Source organism: Frieseomelitta varia, unplaced genomic scaffold (assembly GCF_011392965.1).
Source record: "Frieseomelitta varia isolate USP_RPSP 00005682 unplaced genomic scaffold, Fvar_1.2 scaffold_152, whole genome shotgun sequence".
In the NCBI taxonomy this organism is placed as follows: domain Eukaryota; kingdom Metazoa; phylum Arthropoda; class Insecta; order Hymenoptera; family Apidae; genus Frieseomelitta; species Frieseomelitta varia.
The window spans coordinates 1,344,753-1,358,279 of NW_025109217.1; the positions used below are offsets into that span (position 1 = coordinate 1,344,753).

The following is a 13,527-nucleotide window of genomic DNA, read 5'->3' on the forward strand; positions in this document are numbered from 1 at the left end:
AAATCCTCCCGCACCAGGATCTCGTCTCAAGATTCCGAACATCTCCCGTATACACGCTCCCCGTCGGATTCTTTCCCTCCTCGGGTTCCTCCCTGTCGCCTTTCCGTCTCTATCTTCTCTGTTTCCGCGGCAAGAAATCCTTCCTGTGTTTTCTTCCTTTCCTTTCCTTTCTTTTCTTTCCGTTTTTGAGGCTTCGCCTTCGTTCGCCGCAAACCGAGTTGAAATTAATTCACGCGAGTAACACCGATCAACTCAATGGCTCTTCGGAGACGTCCTAGCATCCTGGTACGGGCGTCGTTTCTTCCCGTGGAGCCAAACGGATGATTTCTCTGGTCCAAGTTGTTTGCTCGCGTCTTGAACGTCCGTGAGGCCGTGATAGAGACGCAGGGTACGTGGCCTCTCAAAGAGACGAAAGAATATATACGGAGCACTGGCTACACTTTTTTTTCTTGACCTGTAATTGTTAGAACCGTTTGCAATGTAATTTCGACCGATGTGGCCGCGCAATGTGATTTCGTCGAGACTCGCTCGTCCGCGAAACACGATTTCAAACGTGCACGTGCGGCAGAGTACGCAGAAACCGCAAGTTTTTTACGGACACATCCCCGACTTGTCTCCTCCTCGCCAACGCCTACACGATACACATTGCACGCAGCAACGACGCCCCTACACGCCGATGACAGTGGCTCTCAAACCGTCGCGTCGTCGTTGCTTGCCGATAGATCGCGCGACGTTGCGTTTGTTCGATTTTGGAAACAGGTTCTTCCCTAGATTCACGGTCCTTGTCATCGGTGCATTTCAAATTTTGCTTTACAACCCTAATAACGATTACCGATACTTTTCATATGTATTTATAGGATAAGAAATTCGCATTATTCTTGTAATGTTTTCGTTTTGATGTCTAGTATGAAAGCAGGAAATTTTTTTGACACAAAGTACAAGAGTACAAAATTAGTACTAGGGAAATTGAGCACGAGTAGGAAATACGACGTTATTAATGTTGTTTCACTTTACGATAACTTCAGTTTGTTCTTCAAACGTAAACTGAAACGAAAATCGTAGAAAAGGTAATAAATATTTATTAACATAGATATTTGAAACGATAATTCATAAGCTTATACTAATTCATAAGCTTTTATAATACCGCAACAAAGATTTATTAGTTGTATGTATTCACTTCCGCCATCTAGCAGCCTATAATTACACTCCTGAAAATAAGCAAAATTAAGTATCGTGTATTGTTTTTAATTAAATCATTTTATACTCTTACCCCAAGTCTGTCTGCGATGAGAGCTTTCTGTTGATCTGTTAATTCGTTAGAATATATAATTTTTTCACTGAGTTGCTCAATAACCTGTAGGAATGTGAAATTTTAATAAATAATCTGTACAAATAATAATAAATAACAAAACAAGAAAGATCACCTGAGACGTAGCATATGCTTCCAACATAAACTGATCGACAAATTCTTCTGCCTTACTATAATCTTTTGTTTTGCATACATTCATTAAATCATCCAACCATTTGTCAGGAACAATCTATAATTATATTATGTAAAATCAATAGTTATGTAATAAAGTAATATTTGTTACTTAAAAATAAAACTGTATATTACCCCAATAATTTCAACGATGTCATCAACAGTAATGTCGATGCCTTTGCCTTTCAATCTTGTAATGGACTGTAAACATGTTATAGCGCGTCGTAAATCTCCACCTGAAGCTTCAACAATTTTTAATAACACAACCTTTTCTGCTTTCAAGTCTTCCTCTTTACATATGTATTCTAATCTCTCAACGATTTTATCCTCTCCCAACGGCTTAAATCTAAATTTCGTACAACGAGAAGTCAAAGGTTCTATGATTCTTGATACGTAATTACAAATTAAACAAAATCTGGTGCTATGTGATTCTTTTTCCATAGTACGACGGAGTGCAGCTTGCGCGGCATTAGTCATACTATCTGCCTCATCTAAGATGATAATTTTGAAAGGCGGACAACTTTTCCCACTGAAAAAGAAACATTGCTGTTACAGCAAATTCTTAACTGATTAACTTATAATTTTTTACATATAACAAGTCTCAGATCTGTGCCTTTATCATTGAAATTACAAGAACGACATACAAGACCATTGTAAGTAAATAATTGTCTGCTTTTGGTTGTCTGCTACTCAAAAGTTTAAAACTACATTACTTTTGATAACACACAAAGCACGTTGTTTTTCAGTTGGTAATAAGACTTGCAAAAACTTAATTGCAATTCCTGATTACAACTAAGTGGTCCATATATGTAGCTCTATTGTAATTCTCAAACCTTTTACTTAAACATCATTGGCTTAAAACAATATTATACGAGGAAAAAAAAATAATGCTAAACATACTCATCTCTCACACCACCTGCCGTAAGCTGTGCAAAAGACTTGATTTTGTCTCTCACAACTTGGATACCTCTTTCATCAGAAGCATTTAATTCCAATATTCTTTCCTTGTAGAGGCTACCGAATAATTGCCTAGCCGCAGCTAATATAGTACTTGTTTTGCCAGTTCCAGGTGGGCCATAAAATAACAGATTTGGAAAATCTCCACCCTTCAAACATTGTCGCAATACTTCTACTACCTCTGCTTGTTCCACAACGTCTTCTACAGTTCTTGGTCGACTGTGAAAGTAATAAAATCTTACAATTTAGAGAATCTGTGCAATTTAGGTTATACTAGCACGTTGTTACTATTTTTCAACCCATGGCGCTGCAGGACTGCTACGTTCCTCTTTCGAACGTGAAGTCGAAGCCTTCTTAGAATCACCAGGCCCTAATTTCCCAGTTTTTAGAAAAGCCTGCATAATTCCTTTATATCCTGAACTTTTTGCAACAAATGAATTTTAACCGGTATAACGGTATTTCTTCCCGCGCAATTTTCTTTCAACTATACTATACCAACATTAGGACCGAAATTTTCTAAAACAAATTGCCCTTATTCCAACTACGTATATTACAGATTTGCGATTGTTTTCAATCAATTATTGTCGACTTCATTAACTCCTTTGCGAATATTTACAATATGTAAATATTTAATGTACCATACGAATCGTTGAAAATAAAAATACACATTTAAGAAAGTTAAACGATCGTTCGATTATCGAATACAAACGCTATCCTAGTTCCAAATTTCTGTTAGATTAGCAACTACTTACATTCGTTACAAAACGAGCAAATTTACCATTTGTCCGTCGTATCAATGTTGTAAATAAAGGGGAGAATTGGCTGTATTAATTAATTGCTCACATGATAGACAAAAACAAGACTCTCCTCAGGACAGTTCGATTGTAGTTGCCATGCGAATTATGTGCTCGATACTATAACTCGGTTCATTGACTTTATTTTTGTTAAATTATCGTACGGCCTCCCGTCGAAAACAGTTTAAAAAATTAGAATCAATAATTGTAACATTCACCCCGCGATCGTCGGATACGTTGACAAAACGCGTGGAAGTTCAACTAGCGCGTAGAATGGAGTATCAGAATCGATTGTGCATGAAAAAATACTTAATTTATACTACGGATTTGATGCGGTTTAGTATAAATTAAATGAACGCCGGTCAATAGTGTATCTTTTATGTAGATGAATTTTTTTTATTTAAACATGTGATATATTTTTTCTTGGCGTTCTTTCAAGTTGTATGTATAAATAATGATGTTCTGGATTGTTTCCCTGGTAGCAATCATTTTGCACTTTAGTTCTGCACAAACCAGTATGTATCTTATTCTGAACTTGCAATTTTAGGAGAAGTATCACTGACTCTCTTGTTTTCACAGAACCTGAGTCACAAGGTTTTTGTGCGCCATACAGTGGAAATGTTTGTAAGAAATATCTAACTGGAATTGGGAAAGTGTGGTTCAATGATTCCAACGATAATCCCGGAGGATGGTTGAATGAACGTATCACAACTAATTTATGGGAGGAATTGATACAACGACTTGTTGAACCATGTCGTTCTGCTGCAGAGGTAATTGATATCTCGAATCGATAAAAATATAAAAAGGTACAAAAAAAAAATATTATTTCAGAAAATGCTATGTATGTATGCCTTTCCGCGGTGCCATAACTCGGTTGGTCTACCATTATGTTATGAAGACTGTATGGCAGTACGTCATCAATTCTGTTTCAATGACTGGGCAATGATAGAGGATAACAAACAGAGAGACATCTTTATCAGATCAAGAGGACATTTCACATTACCAGATTGTGAATCACTGCCAAAAATAGTTAAAGGAAAAATGACCTGTTCTCACATTCATTTGACTGATATGAATGAAGAACTTGTCACATGTAAAACAAACTTAAAGTGCTTCGAGTGATTGTCAAGCATTTGCATCTTTCACTTTTTAATCTTTGTATTATTTCAGACGACTGTGTCAAAGGCAATGGTAGATTTTACATGGGAAAAGTAAATAAAACAAAACTAGGTTTGGATTGTCAGTCATGGAATGCACAAATACCACATAGTCATGATAGACCACCAGATGTCTTCCCTCAAATTCGTTTTGGAGAAAATTATTGTAGAAATGCAGGTGGAGATGAACCAATGCCATGGTGTTTCACCATGGATCCTAATATTAGATGGCAACATTGTGATATTCCTATATGCGGTATGGATTTAATGTTTTGTGCAATGTAATAAATAATTATGTACATCTTTCTCAATTTATCTTGATATAAATTTAATTTAATTTTCTTCATAAAAATATCAGAAAATGTAGATTCCTACTATTAATAATTATTAAAATTTTTACTAATAATAATTAATAAGAAAAAAAACTTCTACAGCCCAAAAAACATCTGGTCCTGAAAGGGTCAATGCAGATAATGTAACAAGCAAAGTTTTAGAGATTGATCCTAAAGATTTAATAATGGATACATTATTTACTCCAATGTTTATATTGATATTGACTTCATTGGGATTTGTAATTATAGCAGGAACTTTATTATCCATTATTTTAAGTCACAAATTACATAAACGACATCAAGGATATAACCCCACAGATAATCAGGTATGTTAAAAAATTATTAATTTCTATTAAATGCATTACGAAATTACGTGATTTAAAAATATAATGCCCAGAAAAAATTACTGAGTCTGGTGTTCAAAATCAATCTTCATATTAATAGTAGATAATGTATGTTGCCATATTTATATATATAATATGTATATTGTACACATATATGTATTGACATACACATTTATATTAATTTCCAGTATGTCAATATTGATTTGGACAAGTTACCGAGCAATGATGCATACCATAAAACGAGCGCACAACTTAATCCGAAATTAGAAAAATTGGAGTTTCCAAGGAATAATATCATTTACGTTCGAGATTTGGGACAGGGCGCTTTTGGCAGAGTATTCCAAGCAAAAGCGCCAGGTCTCGTTCCAGGTGAAGAATTCACCAATGTTGCTGTAAAGATGTTAAAAGAAGAAGCGTCAGACGATCTTCTAAAAGATTTTGAACGAGAAGCATGCCTTCTCGCCGAATTTGATCACCCAAATATCGTAAAATTATTAGGTGTATGCGCCTTAGGCCGACCAATGTGTCTCCTTTTCGAGTACATGGGTCGCGGTGATTTGAATGAATTTTTACGATCTTGTTCACCAGGCAATTATATTATTCGAAACTTGGAAAAGGACGAACATTTCACAGATTCTCGTTTATCACATATGGATTTAATTAATATTGCGCTTCAAGTAGCATCAGGAATGGTGTATTTGTCGGATCGAAAATTCGTTCATCGGGATCTTGCAACGAGAAATTGTTTGATCAATGACCAAATGATCGTAAAGATAGCAGATTTTGGCTTGTCACAAAAAATCTATTTACAAGATTACTACAAAGGTGATGAACAAGATGCTATTCCAGTTAGATGGATGCCTTTAGAAAGTATATTGTACAATAAGTATACCGTCGAATCTGATGTATGGGCATTCGCGGTGTGCTTATGGGAAATATTTAGTTTTGCGCTTCAACCTTATTACGGAATGACGCATGAAGAAGTTGTAAAATATATTAAAGAAGGCAATGTGCTCCAGTGCCCTGAAAATACTCCGCCGGCGGTATATGATCTGATGAAGCTCTGTTGGAACAGAAGACCGTCAGATAGGCCTACTTTCAGAACAATTTATAACACCCTCGATACTATAAAATACAATCTGGAAGCAGAAAATAAGTCGGATAGCGTACCATTGCGTATTCATGTTTGAGCCTGATAATAATTTGTCTCTGAAGAAAATTCAATTATATATTCATATAATTATGAAATAAGTGATATTTATGGAAAAGTAAAGGTAAGTAAGTGGTAAATTATACTACATGTTATACACAACTGCCTTTGTTACGTTTGTTATGTAGCCTTATTAAATGAATTAATCGAAATATTTATGAAAAATGTGTTAATAGTAACACATATTGGCTACTATTATGTTTGACATAAGAATGATTACATGAATGCATCAAGTCATATTGGAATCAGTTTTGATTTATATCTAATTCTTGTAAATATACGTATACATTACTAAATCAATCTTTTTTTACAAAATGAAATATTTTAAATTGTTTCTTAATCGTATTTGCAGTTAATAGTAACACATATTGCCTATTATTATATTTACAAGAATGATTGCATGAATGCATCAAGTCATATTGATAATCGGAGTTAGTCTATTTTATTTATACTCAATTCTTGTAAATATACATATATATTACTAAATTAATCTTTTTCTTTACAAAATGAAATATTTTAAATTTTTTCTTAATCGTGTTTGCATATTTGAATACTATTTAAAATAATTGTCATAATACTTCTTTAGATTATGCTAAAAGTTTATTTATTAATAATTTATTTAAATCTATATCAAGATTAAAGAACTGAAGACTGGTATGATGTAGAATACATACATGTAATTAAAATACTGTATGAGTTTCAAAGTAATTTTCTGTACATACAAATTTCGATCTTACATTTGCATTCTGCCTATTGTAATTTTATGCATTCCGTCAACGAATTTTGCAATAATACATCCTGTTACTAACTGCCATTAAAAGACATCTTCATAATAGTCCAATATAATATTAAGAATAAAACATAACAATACAAAGATTTCAGTGGTACTACTATAATTATAGAATGTTTATTATATAAGTAATCAGAATCTAAAATTAAATGTGTTTTTTCAAAGCAAATGATAGATTAATTTGTGTGTTGCTATTAATATCAACTTGTTTATATTTACAAAAATTAGAAGTATGCTTATAAAAAGATACAGTATTGCTGTTGCTCTACTTAAAGAATTTCATGAAATTTTCTTATACCATACACTAATGTTTGAAATATTTGTTTAACGTCCTATCAAAACAAAAAATTTAGTTTGAAAAGATTCAATAATTACATAATAAGGATCCTGGATCTTTGATATCATTTTCCATTTTAATATATTTATGAATGCATTTACACAAATTTTTAATGGTTGTTATTTCTATAATTATAAATGTAAAGACTGATAATGTATTTTTTAATTTTTATATTATCTGTATTTACAAATAATATAAAATACACTTTTTATCCTTTATTTTTTTTTTTTTTTATACTTTTCTATACGAAAATGAACAAGAATATTTAGTTGTGCTAGTTGATCAGATGACTATAAAAATACATGTTATATGTGTAATTATATGTATTAGCAAATATGTTTGCAATATTCTTTTTATTTCTTCAGAGCATAAATACCTTAAAAGTATACATTATGTTACACAAAACAGACGAACTTTCCTATATATAAATATATATAAAGCAAATAGAAAAATAACAATGTTTTGCTAAAGCCTAAGACAGACACTGAATTTATATAACTATGTGAACAATTTGGCTATAAAAAAATGGGTTTATATTTAGCAACGTTATATGTAAACTGTCCTTAATTGTTAGATGTTAGATCGTTGCTGTACCAAAAAACATAGCCTGTTTAATGTACGAAAAATAATATTAAAAGCTATTATGACAAATGTTATAGTAAAAAGATAAAAAACATTAAGTGAGTGTATACTGTGCAACTGTTACACATAAGGTATGAAAGTAATTCATTATTGTGCTGTATTTAAATGAATGTTTTACTTGTAACATAGAATTAGTTTAAAATATTATTTGTTCTATACATATACAATATTATTAAATGAAAAATGTTATTGTAAATGGAGCAGAATTTAGTTCGAAATTCTTTAATTACACTTTATTTTTATTACAGTTTTTATAATATAATTTAATCTCTCTCATACTGGAATTGTTTAATACTATTGTTTATCACTACATTTGCATTCCAATAGATATATCACTCATCAGTATTTTCACAAGAATCCTATATGTTGCAAAGAGCATATTGATTTGTGAATGTACCATTCTGCTTAAGTACATAGATATGTATGTGTAACTAATGAATGTCATTGTCCAATTGATTTGTAAAGATAATTAATTGACTCATTTGGTTGAGCATTAACAAATACGATATATCATATGCAGAAAGTGTGAATGCAATGTTCAAATGCTCTTCCAGAAATCTTTTTATATAGGACTTTTATATTGTGAAGAAAAGATTAAAAAAAAAAAAAGAGGAAAACTTTTACCAAGTCTGTGCTCTTACATCTGTGTATTTGTATCCTGTATAAGTAGAGTTGTACGTGATATAATATTGCGATAATACGAACACGATACGTATTGTCTATGACCAAGAAACTTCTGGTATTATATACTTCGTTGAGTTCAGATGTGTTATTGACAATGATAAACTCTATTCTGAATTTTATGTACAACAAACTAATCTAATCTGTAAACACATCGAGATTCTTCGATATTCTATTTTAAACTTTTAATAAAATTCATACACATGGAAGAAATAATCAGAAGTTGCATCTTACTTTATTGTAAAAAAAAGTCATGTTTAACTATGGAGCTAGTAAAGATTGCGCATTTTATTACTACGAATATCGAGGAATTATCGATGAAATACTACGAACATGTTGAAAAAAAACTGCTATGAAACTTTTACTGATGTACAACTTTTACAAGGAATAAACAACCAATTTCATATATTCCATAGTTTCTTTTCTTTATTTTTAGAAGAATGAAACATCAGGATAATGAATTACAAAATCAAGTACATTGCTCCATAAATATATTTTCGCATATTTTTTTCAATAAACTAACGTCAAATCATCATTATGTATATAAAAAGCAGATATTTATATTGTATAATACAATTAACATTCTTAAAACTATCTTATATGTGAAATATCTCATGTAGGCGATACAATAGTCGTGTATATCTGCATATATGCATATCCTGTAAATTACTACTTGAGAACAATCCATATGTTCTAATAAGATACATATTTCAAAATTTATATGTTTGCCTTATGAAATAATATTCATAAAATTAGAAACAATAATTTGCTGCTATATAGAAAAACATGATATGACGCTTCTTTTTTCAACTAGTTATATTACAAGAAATACTTTTTTCTTTATAATTAACTAAACATTTACACTATACATAAAATTCAAATCAATTATAAAATTCTATAAAATGCAACAGAGATAAAGTATTGACAATATATTGCAACATCGAAGTACATCGTTATTAGATGTAGTTACCGCTTCACGGATATATCACTATAAAATTATGTATCTATTAACTGCAACGTGTAAAATGATACTAAAATTAAAATCAGAGAAATAACTTATTGCAATTATGGAGTGCTAAAAACAATTTTTGGTTTTGATAAATATTAATTCTTAATGTGAAGTAACATGATTTCTTTTATCCTTTGTGATAAAATTTACTATTAAGATCTTATGTTTAATCACAGTGAAAACCACGTTCTTCAATTTTATAAATTCGTTTTAAATTTACGAGATTATTTTTTTAATTTATGTAAACAAAAGTCTAGTATTTTAAATTTAATAATTTACCAAGAATGTGCAATGTCTAAAAATGCAGTTCAAAAGAACTAAATAATGTATAGATATATTTCAGTCCATATTATGTCAGGCAGAATTACTGCATTTATATCATAAGATCGTCATTGACATTTTTCCATGCATCATGCGATCACTTTTTCTTCCTTACGTGCATTAAAATATTTTATACTTTCAAAATAAACTAATTAAAAACCTAAATTTGAAAAATTTAAGTCTGAAATACTGATACTTTAAGTTATTACGTCTACATTATTGCACGATAAAACTTGTTTAATACTAAATTATTGTTTAAAAAATGACGAAGGGAATGTTTTTTGCAAGTTAATACTTGAAAATTATAAAAAAATAATATACTATTCTGACGTCAATGTAAAGTTAAAATACATCATTTGTTAATTATGTAATTGCAGTATTTGGTATTTTGTCTTTCGTTTGCTACAAGTTTCTGTATATCCTTGTACATATGATCATTGACATTCTTTGCAATCAAAATGCATCTTTTATATTCTGAAACTGTCGTACTGCCAAGTCAACTGGTAAATCAAATCTGTAGTTGGTAAGGCGGTCGAGAGTGTGGAATGCATCCTGGAAACCTGTTTGTAATAACAGCACGTAAATATTACAATTACAGATGGTTAATACGTTGTTAATATTTTATTTTAATACTTCAATTACCTGTTTTTACAACATAACTCCACGATGTATAATGATTTTCAAGAAGATATTGGCATTGCAAGATAAGTCTTAACCAAACAACAAGTTTATTAGCACTATAAAAAAAAAAGAAAACATTAATTTCAAATCTTCGTTTTCACAACAAAATCTGTAATAATGTTTACTCACTTGAGTGATGCGCATATAAATGCTTTAAAATGAGAATCATAACTCCTTTTGTATGGACTATGTGATGCAATGATATTTCCAATTGTGGTTAATAAACTCTGAAAATTGTTCAAAATCTTTAAAGAAACAAATTTAATTAGTAAAGGAAGTTACCAGCTGTGAATAGTTACCTGTTTAGAAGAAACAACTCTCCCACCTGCTAGATCAAGATTGAAACTTTGGGATAACTTTTGTGCAGGACTAGAATTGTAACGGTGGCCATTTTTAATTTCATAATACTTCAATATCAGTTCCCATGCATGCATTAAATTATAAGTAGAAGAATTTCTTTGGGGAAAACATCCCACGAATGGTACAACACTACTGGAACGCGCATCAGACATTAAACCGTGTTGTATTAAATCACGTATGGAAGTTGCTAGATGCTTCCTTACAGCAGTTGTTATTCTAGCATTGCAATGCGACATAGAATCTGAATCTGAGGCATAATCGTTTTCATTAGCAATATCATCATCTTCTGGGTGACGCTCAGTCTCAGCAATAGTTTCTATAACATGTTCGACAGCAATATCCAATCTTGTTCGTAAATCGCGCCAATTATGTACAGATTTTTTCTTAAAGTTTCTTCGAACTCGTTCACTACCACATCCTAACTGAGATACTAGGAACATATGCAATAGAGCTACGACTTTTTTTACAGTGTTCAAAGTTTTCGTTCTATTTTCCTCCTCTGTTTTTCTATTGAATGACTTTTTAGCATATGAAGTAGAACCAGCAGAACCACTGGTATGCACTGGACAAGCACAGGTGCAAGCTAAAGTTTCTGTACTGACTTCTCCTTGAAGATAATTTATAAAACGTTCTAAATCTGCGATTTGTGTTTTCAGTTGGGATACTAACTGTTCTTTCATTTTTAAAGGGCTAACAATCTGTAAATAATTTCGTTTATTTGATTTTCTTTTTAACACATTCACATTTATTTCCTTAGCAATTTATTTTATGCAAAACAATTTACCTGACTTATAGCATAATCTACTTGCCATCTTAAGTCATCAACTGGTAATTTACAAAGATCATCAACATTGAAATTCAACTTTTCTTTTATATGGTCTGAAAAAATAATGTAATCTTAAGTCTCAAATCGAATAGCTGTTTATTTTAAGGATTACAGTTGAAACTTACTGATTATAATATTCTGCCTTTCTAATATCATACTTTGTGGTAAATCGGCATTACCAGTTTCATAGGCATACTTTTCTAAGTCTTCTAACTGAGATTTCAGTTGACATATTAATTCTTTTTGTTTTGTTTTTTGTAATGCCACTTTAGATTCAACATCAACATCATTTATTACTCCAGATATCTGTTAAATGATATATACAAAGTACATAGTCTACTACTCTTCCTTAGTTATTATACTATTCATTTCATATACTCAGGAATTAAATAAGGAATAGAACACATGTGACACAAGATTAATAAACTTACTACTATTACAGATAACTTATATAACAATGTTTATTTTCTAGTACAAAATATAAAATAATATCCAAGATCAGTAAAGAAAACATATCACAGATTTATAAGCATATTTATACTTTACAAGCAAAGCGAAACAAGAATAAAATGCACAGAGAATAGAGAATAAAGAAAGAAATAAATAAAAAAAGGAAAAGTGAAAAAAAAGATAATATGAATCTAAGAAATAAATAAAACACAGGTACAATAGATTCTTGCGTAGCTTACGCTTTGCTTGCAGGACATTGGAGAAGTTGGTGTAATTGATCTACTATCGAACGATAAATTATTTGGAACATCTGGTATTCCCCTGAAGGCGAACTCTTCCAATTCTTTGAGCAACGTTTCCTTTTCGTTCGTTGGTGCATCCACAATTTGTCTCAAACGAAACTGAACCTATGACAGTAGAATTTCAAGTGTTAAAACGTTATTTGCACAGAAAAGTACATGAGGCTGAATTTTTAAATTTGCTCGGATACCTGGGCAAAGTGAGTGGTCAATGCAATGAGAGACGAGTTTAACATCTCCTGTTCTTCTTCAAGCATCTTCAGCCTCTCCATATCGTACGATAAACTAATGGATAACATAAAAATGTACTGTAGCATTTGCAGGTTGCTTACGAATGTAAACAGCAGTGTCTGTGAAGAATCAAACACTCACTTCTCCACCTCTATATACTTGTACTCGTCGGGAAAATCGTCGCCATCGTTTGCACCAACAGGCGCCCACCTCTCGCCCGACGGTCTGTCGCTTTCATCCGAATTTTCGATATCCTCATTCTCGCTGCTTTTGCAATCGCCAGAGCTCATTTTCTTCTTGTTTACGATCTCGATCGCCTTCTACTCTGCATTCGTGAATTTCCTTTGTTGCCGGCAGTCGAACGCGGAAACGAACGTTTTGATATATATCGTAACTTTATTTTTCTCTTTTACTTCTTTCTCTTCAACTCGTATATGTTAAAAATCTGGCCTCTCTCACGACACATCGGAACGTCTCGGTCTTCTACCTTCTCCACGTTTAATCCATTAATTAACTTCTGCGCACGTGTGCGAGTGGAAACGTCATTTGCCGTTGTCGATTTTGCGCCTGTTAAGGAGCATCCTCACGGCAAAATATCGCAGATTTAGGACTTGCTCGTTTTTTCA

At 31.7% G+C, this 13,527-nt stretch overlaps 3 protein-coding genes across 4 annotated transcripts; 1 reads left to right on the plus strand and 2 right to left on the minus strand.

The window, feature by feature from the left end:
* Nucleotides 1–1,058: 1,058 nt before the first annotated feature.
* LOC122535426 (replication factor C subunit 4) lies at nt 1,059–2,935 on the minus strand. Its single transcript, XM_043666947.1, has 6 exons — nt 2,726–2,935; nt 2,381–2,656; nt 1,616–2,009; nt 1,425–1,538; nt 1,271–1,354; nt 1,059–1,208 (listed from the first exon to the last, which is right to left on the minus strand). Exons 1-6 carry the CDS (start codon nt 2,836–2,838, stop codon nt 1,116–1,118), a joined length of 1,074 nt encoding a protein of 357 aa, XP_043522882.1. The 5' UTR covers nt 2,839–2,935; the 3' UTR covers nt 1,059–1,115.
* Nucleotides 2,936–3,054: 119 nt separating this feature from the next.
* Nucleotides 3,055–6,704, plus strand: LOC122535362 (tyrosine-protein kinase transmembrane receptor Ror2). The gene is made up of 6 exons (XM_043666836.1): nt 3,055–3,746; nt 3,811–4,001; nt 4,063–4,324; nt 4,402–4,644; nt 4,823–5,046; nt 5,253–6,704. The coding sequence occupies exons 1-6, from the start codon at nt 3,686–3,688 to the stop codon at nt 6,252–6,254; spliced, it is 1,983 nt and encodes a 660-aa protein (XP_043522771.1). The 5' UTR covers nt 3,055–3,685; the 3' UTR covers nt 6,255–6,704.
* Nucleotides 6,705–9,198: 2,494 nt separating this feature from the next.
* LOC122535369 (RUN domain-containing protein 1) lies at nt 9,199–13,440 on the minus strand. Of its 2 annotated transcripts, none has more exons than XM_043666851.1 (9): nt 13,043–13,440; nt 12,862–12,955; nt 12,611–12,778; nt 12,047–12,227; nt 11,880–11,974; nt 11,035–11,793; nt 10,865–10,980; nt 10,697–10,791; nt 9,199–10,614 (listed from the first exon to the last, which is right to left on the minus strand). In XM_043666851.1, exons 1-9 carry the CDS (start codon nt 13,189–13,191, stop codon nt 10,508–10,510), a joined length of 1,764 nt encoding a protein of 587 aa, XP_043522786.1. In that variant the 5' UTR covers nt 13,192–13,440; the 3' UTR covers nt 9,199–10,507. The 2 variants fall into 2 exon arrangements, with proteins under 2 accessions (XP_043522786.1, XP_043522795.1); XM_043666860.1 differs by having other exon boundaries at nt 10,865–10,962; nt 13,043–13,436.
* Nucleotides 13,441–13,527: the final 87 nt, after the last annotated feature.

Coding starts and splice junctions, on each gene's coding strand:
- LOC122535426 (XM_043666947.1), bottom strand. CDS start 2,838: ATGCAGGCTTTTCTAAAAACTGGGAAATTAGGGCCTGGTGATTCTAAG. Junction 2,657..2,725: donor GCGCCATGGGTTGAAAAATA/GTAACAACGTGC, acceptor TTACTTTCACAG/TCGACCAAGAACTGTAGAAG. Junction 2,010..2,380: donor GCAGGTGGTGTGAGAGATGA/GTATGTTTAGCA, acceptor TTTCTTTTTCAG/TGGGAAAAGTTGTCCGCCTT.
- LOC122535362 (XM_043666836.1), top strand. CDS start 3,686: ATGATGTTCTGGATTGTTTCCCTGGTAGCAATCATTTTGCACTTTAGT. Junction 3,747..3,810: donor CTTTAGTTCTGCACAAACCA/GTATGTATCTTA, acceptor TTGTTTTCACAG/AACCTGAGTCACAAGGTTTT. Junction 4,325..4,401: donor GAATGAAGAACTTGTCACAT/GTAAAACAAACT, acceptor GTATTATTTCAG/ACGACTGTGTCAAAGGCAAT.
- LOC122535369 (XM_043666851.1), bottom strand. CDS start 13,191: ATGAGCTCTGGCGATTGCAAAAGCAGCGAGAATGAGGATATCGAAAAT. Junction 12,228..12,610: donor CAATGTCCTGCAAGCAAAGC/GTAAGCTACGCA, acceptor ATCATTTAACAG/ATATCTGGAGTAATAAATGA. Junction 10,981..11,034: donor GAGTTGTTTCTTCTAAACAG/GTAACTATTCAC, acceptor GTTTCTTTAAAG/ATTTTGAACAATTTTCAGAG.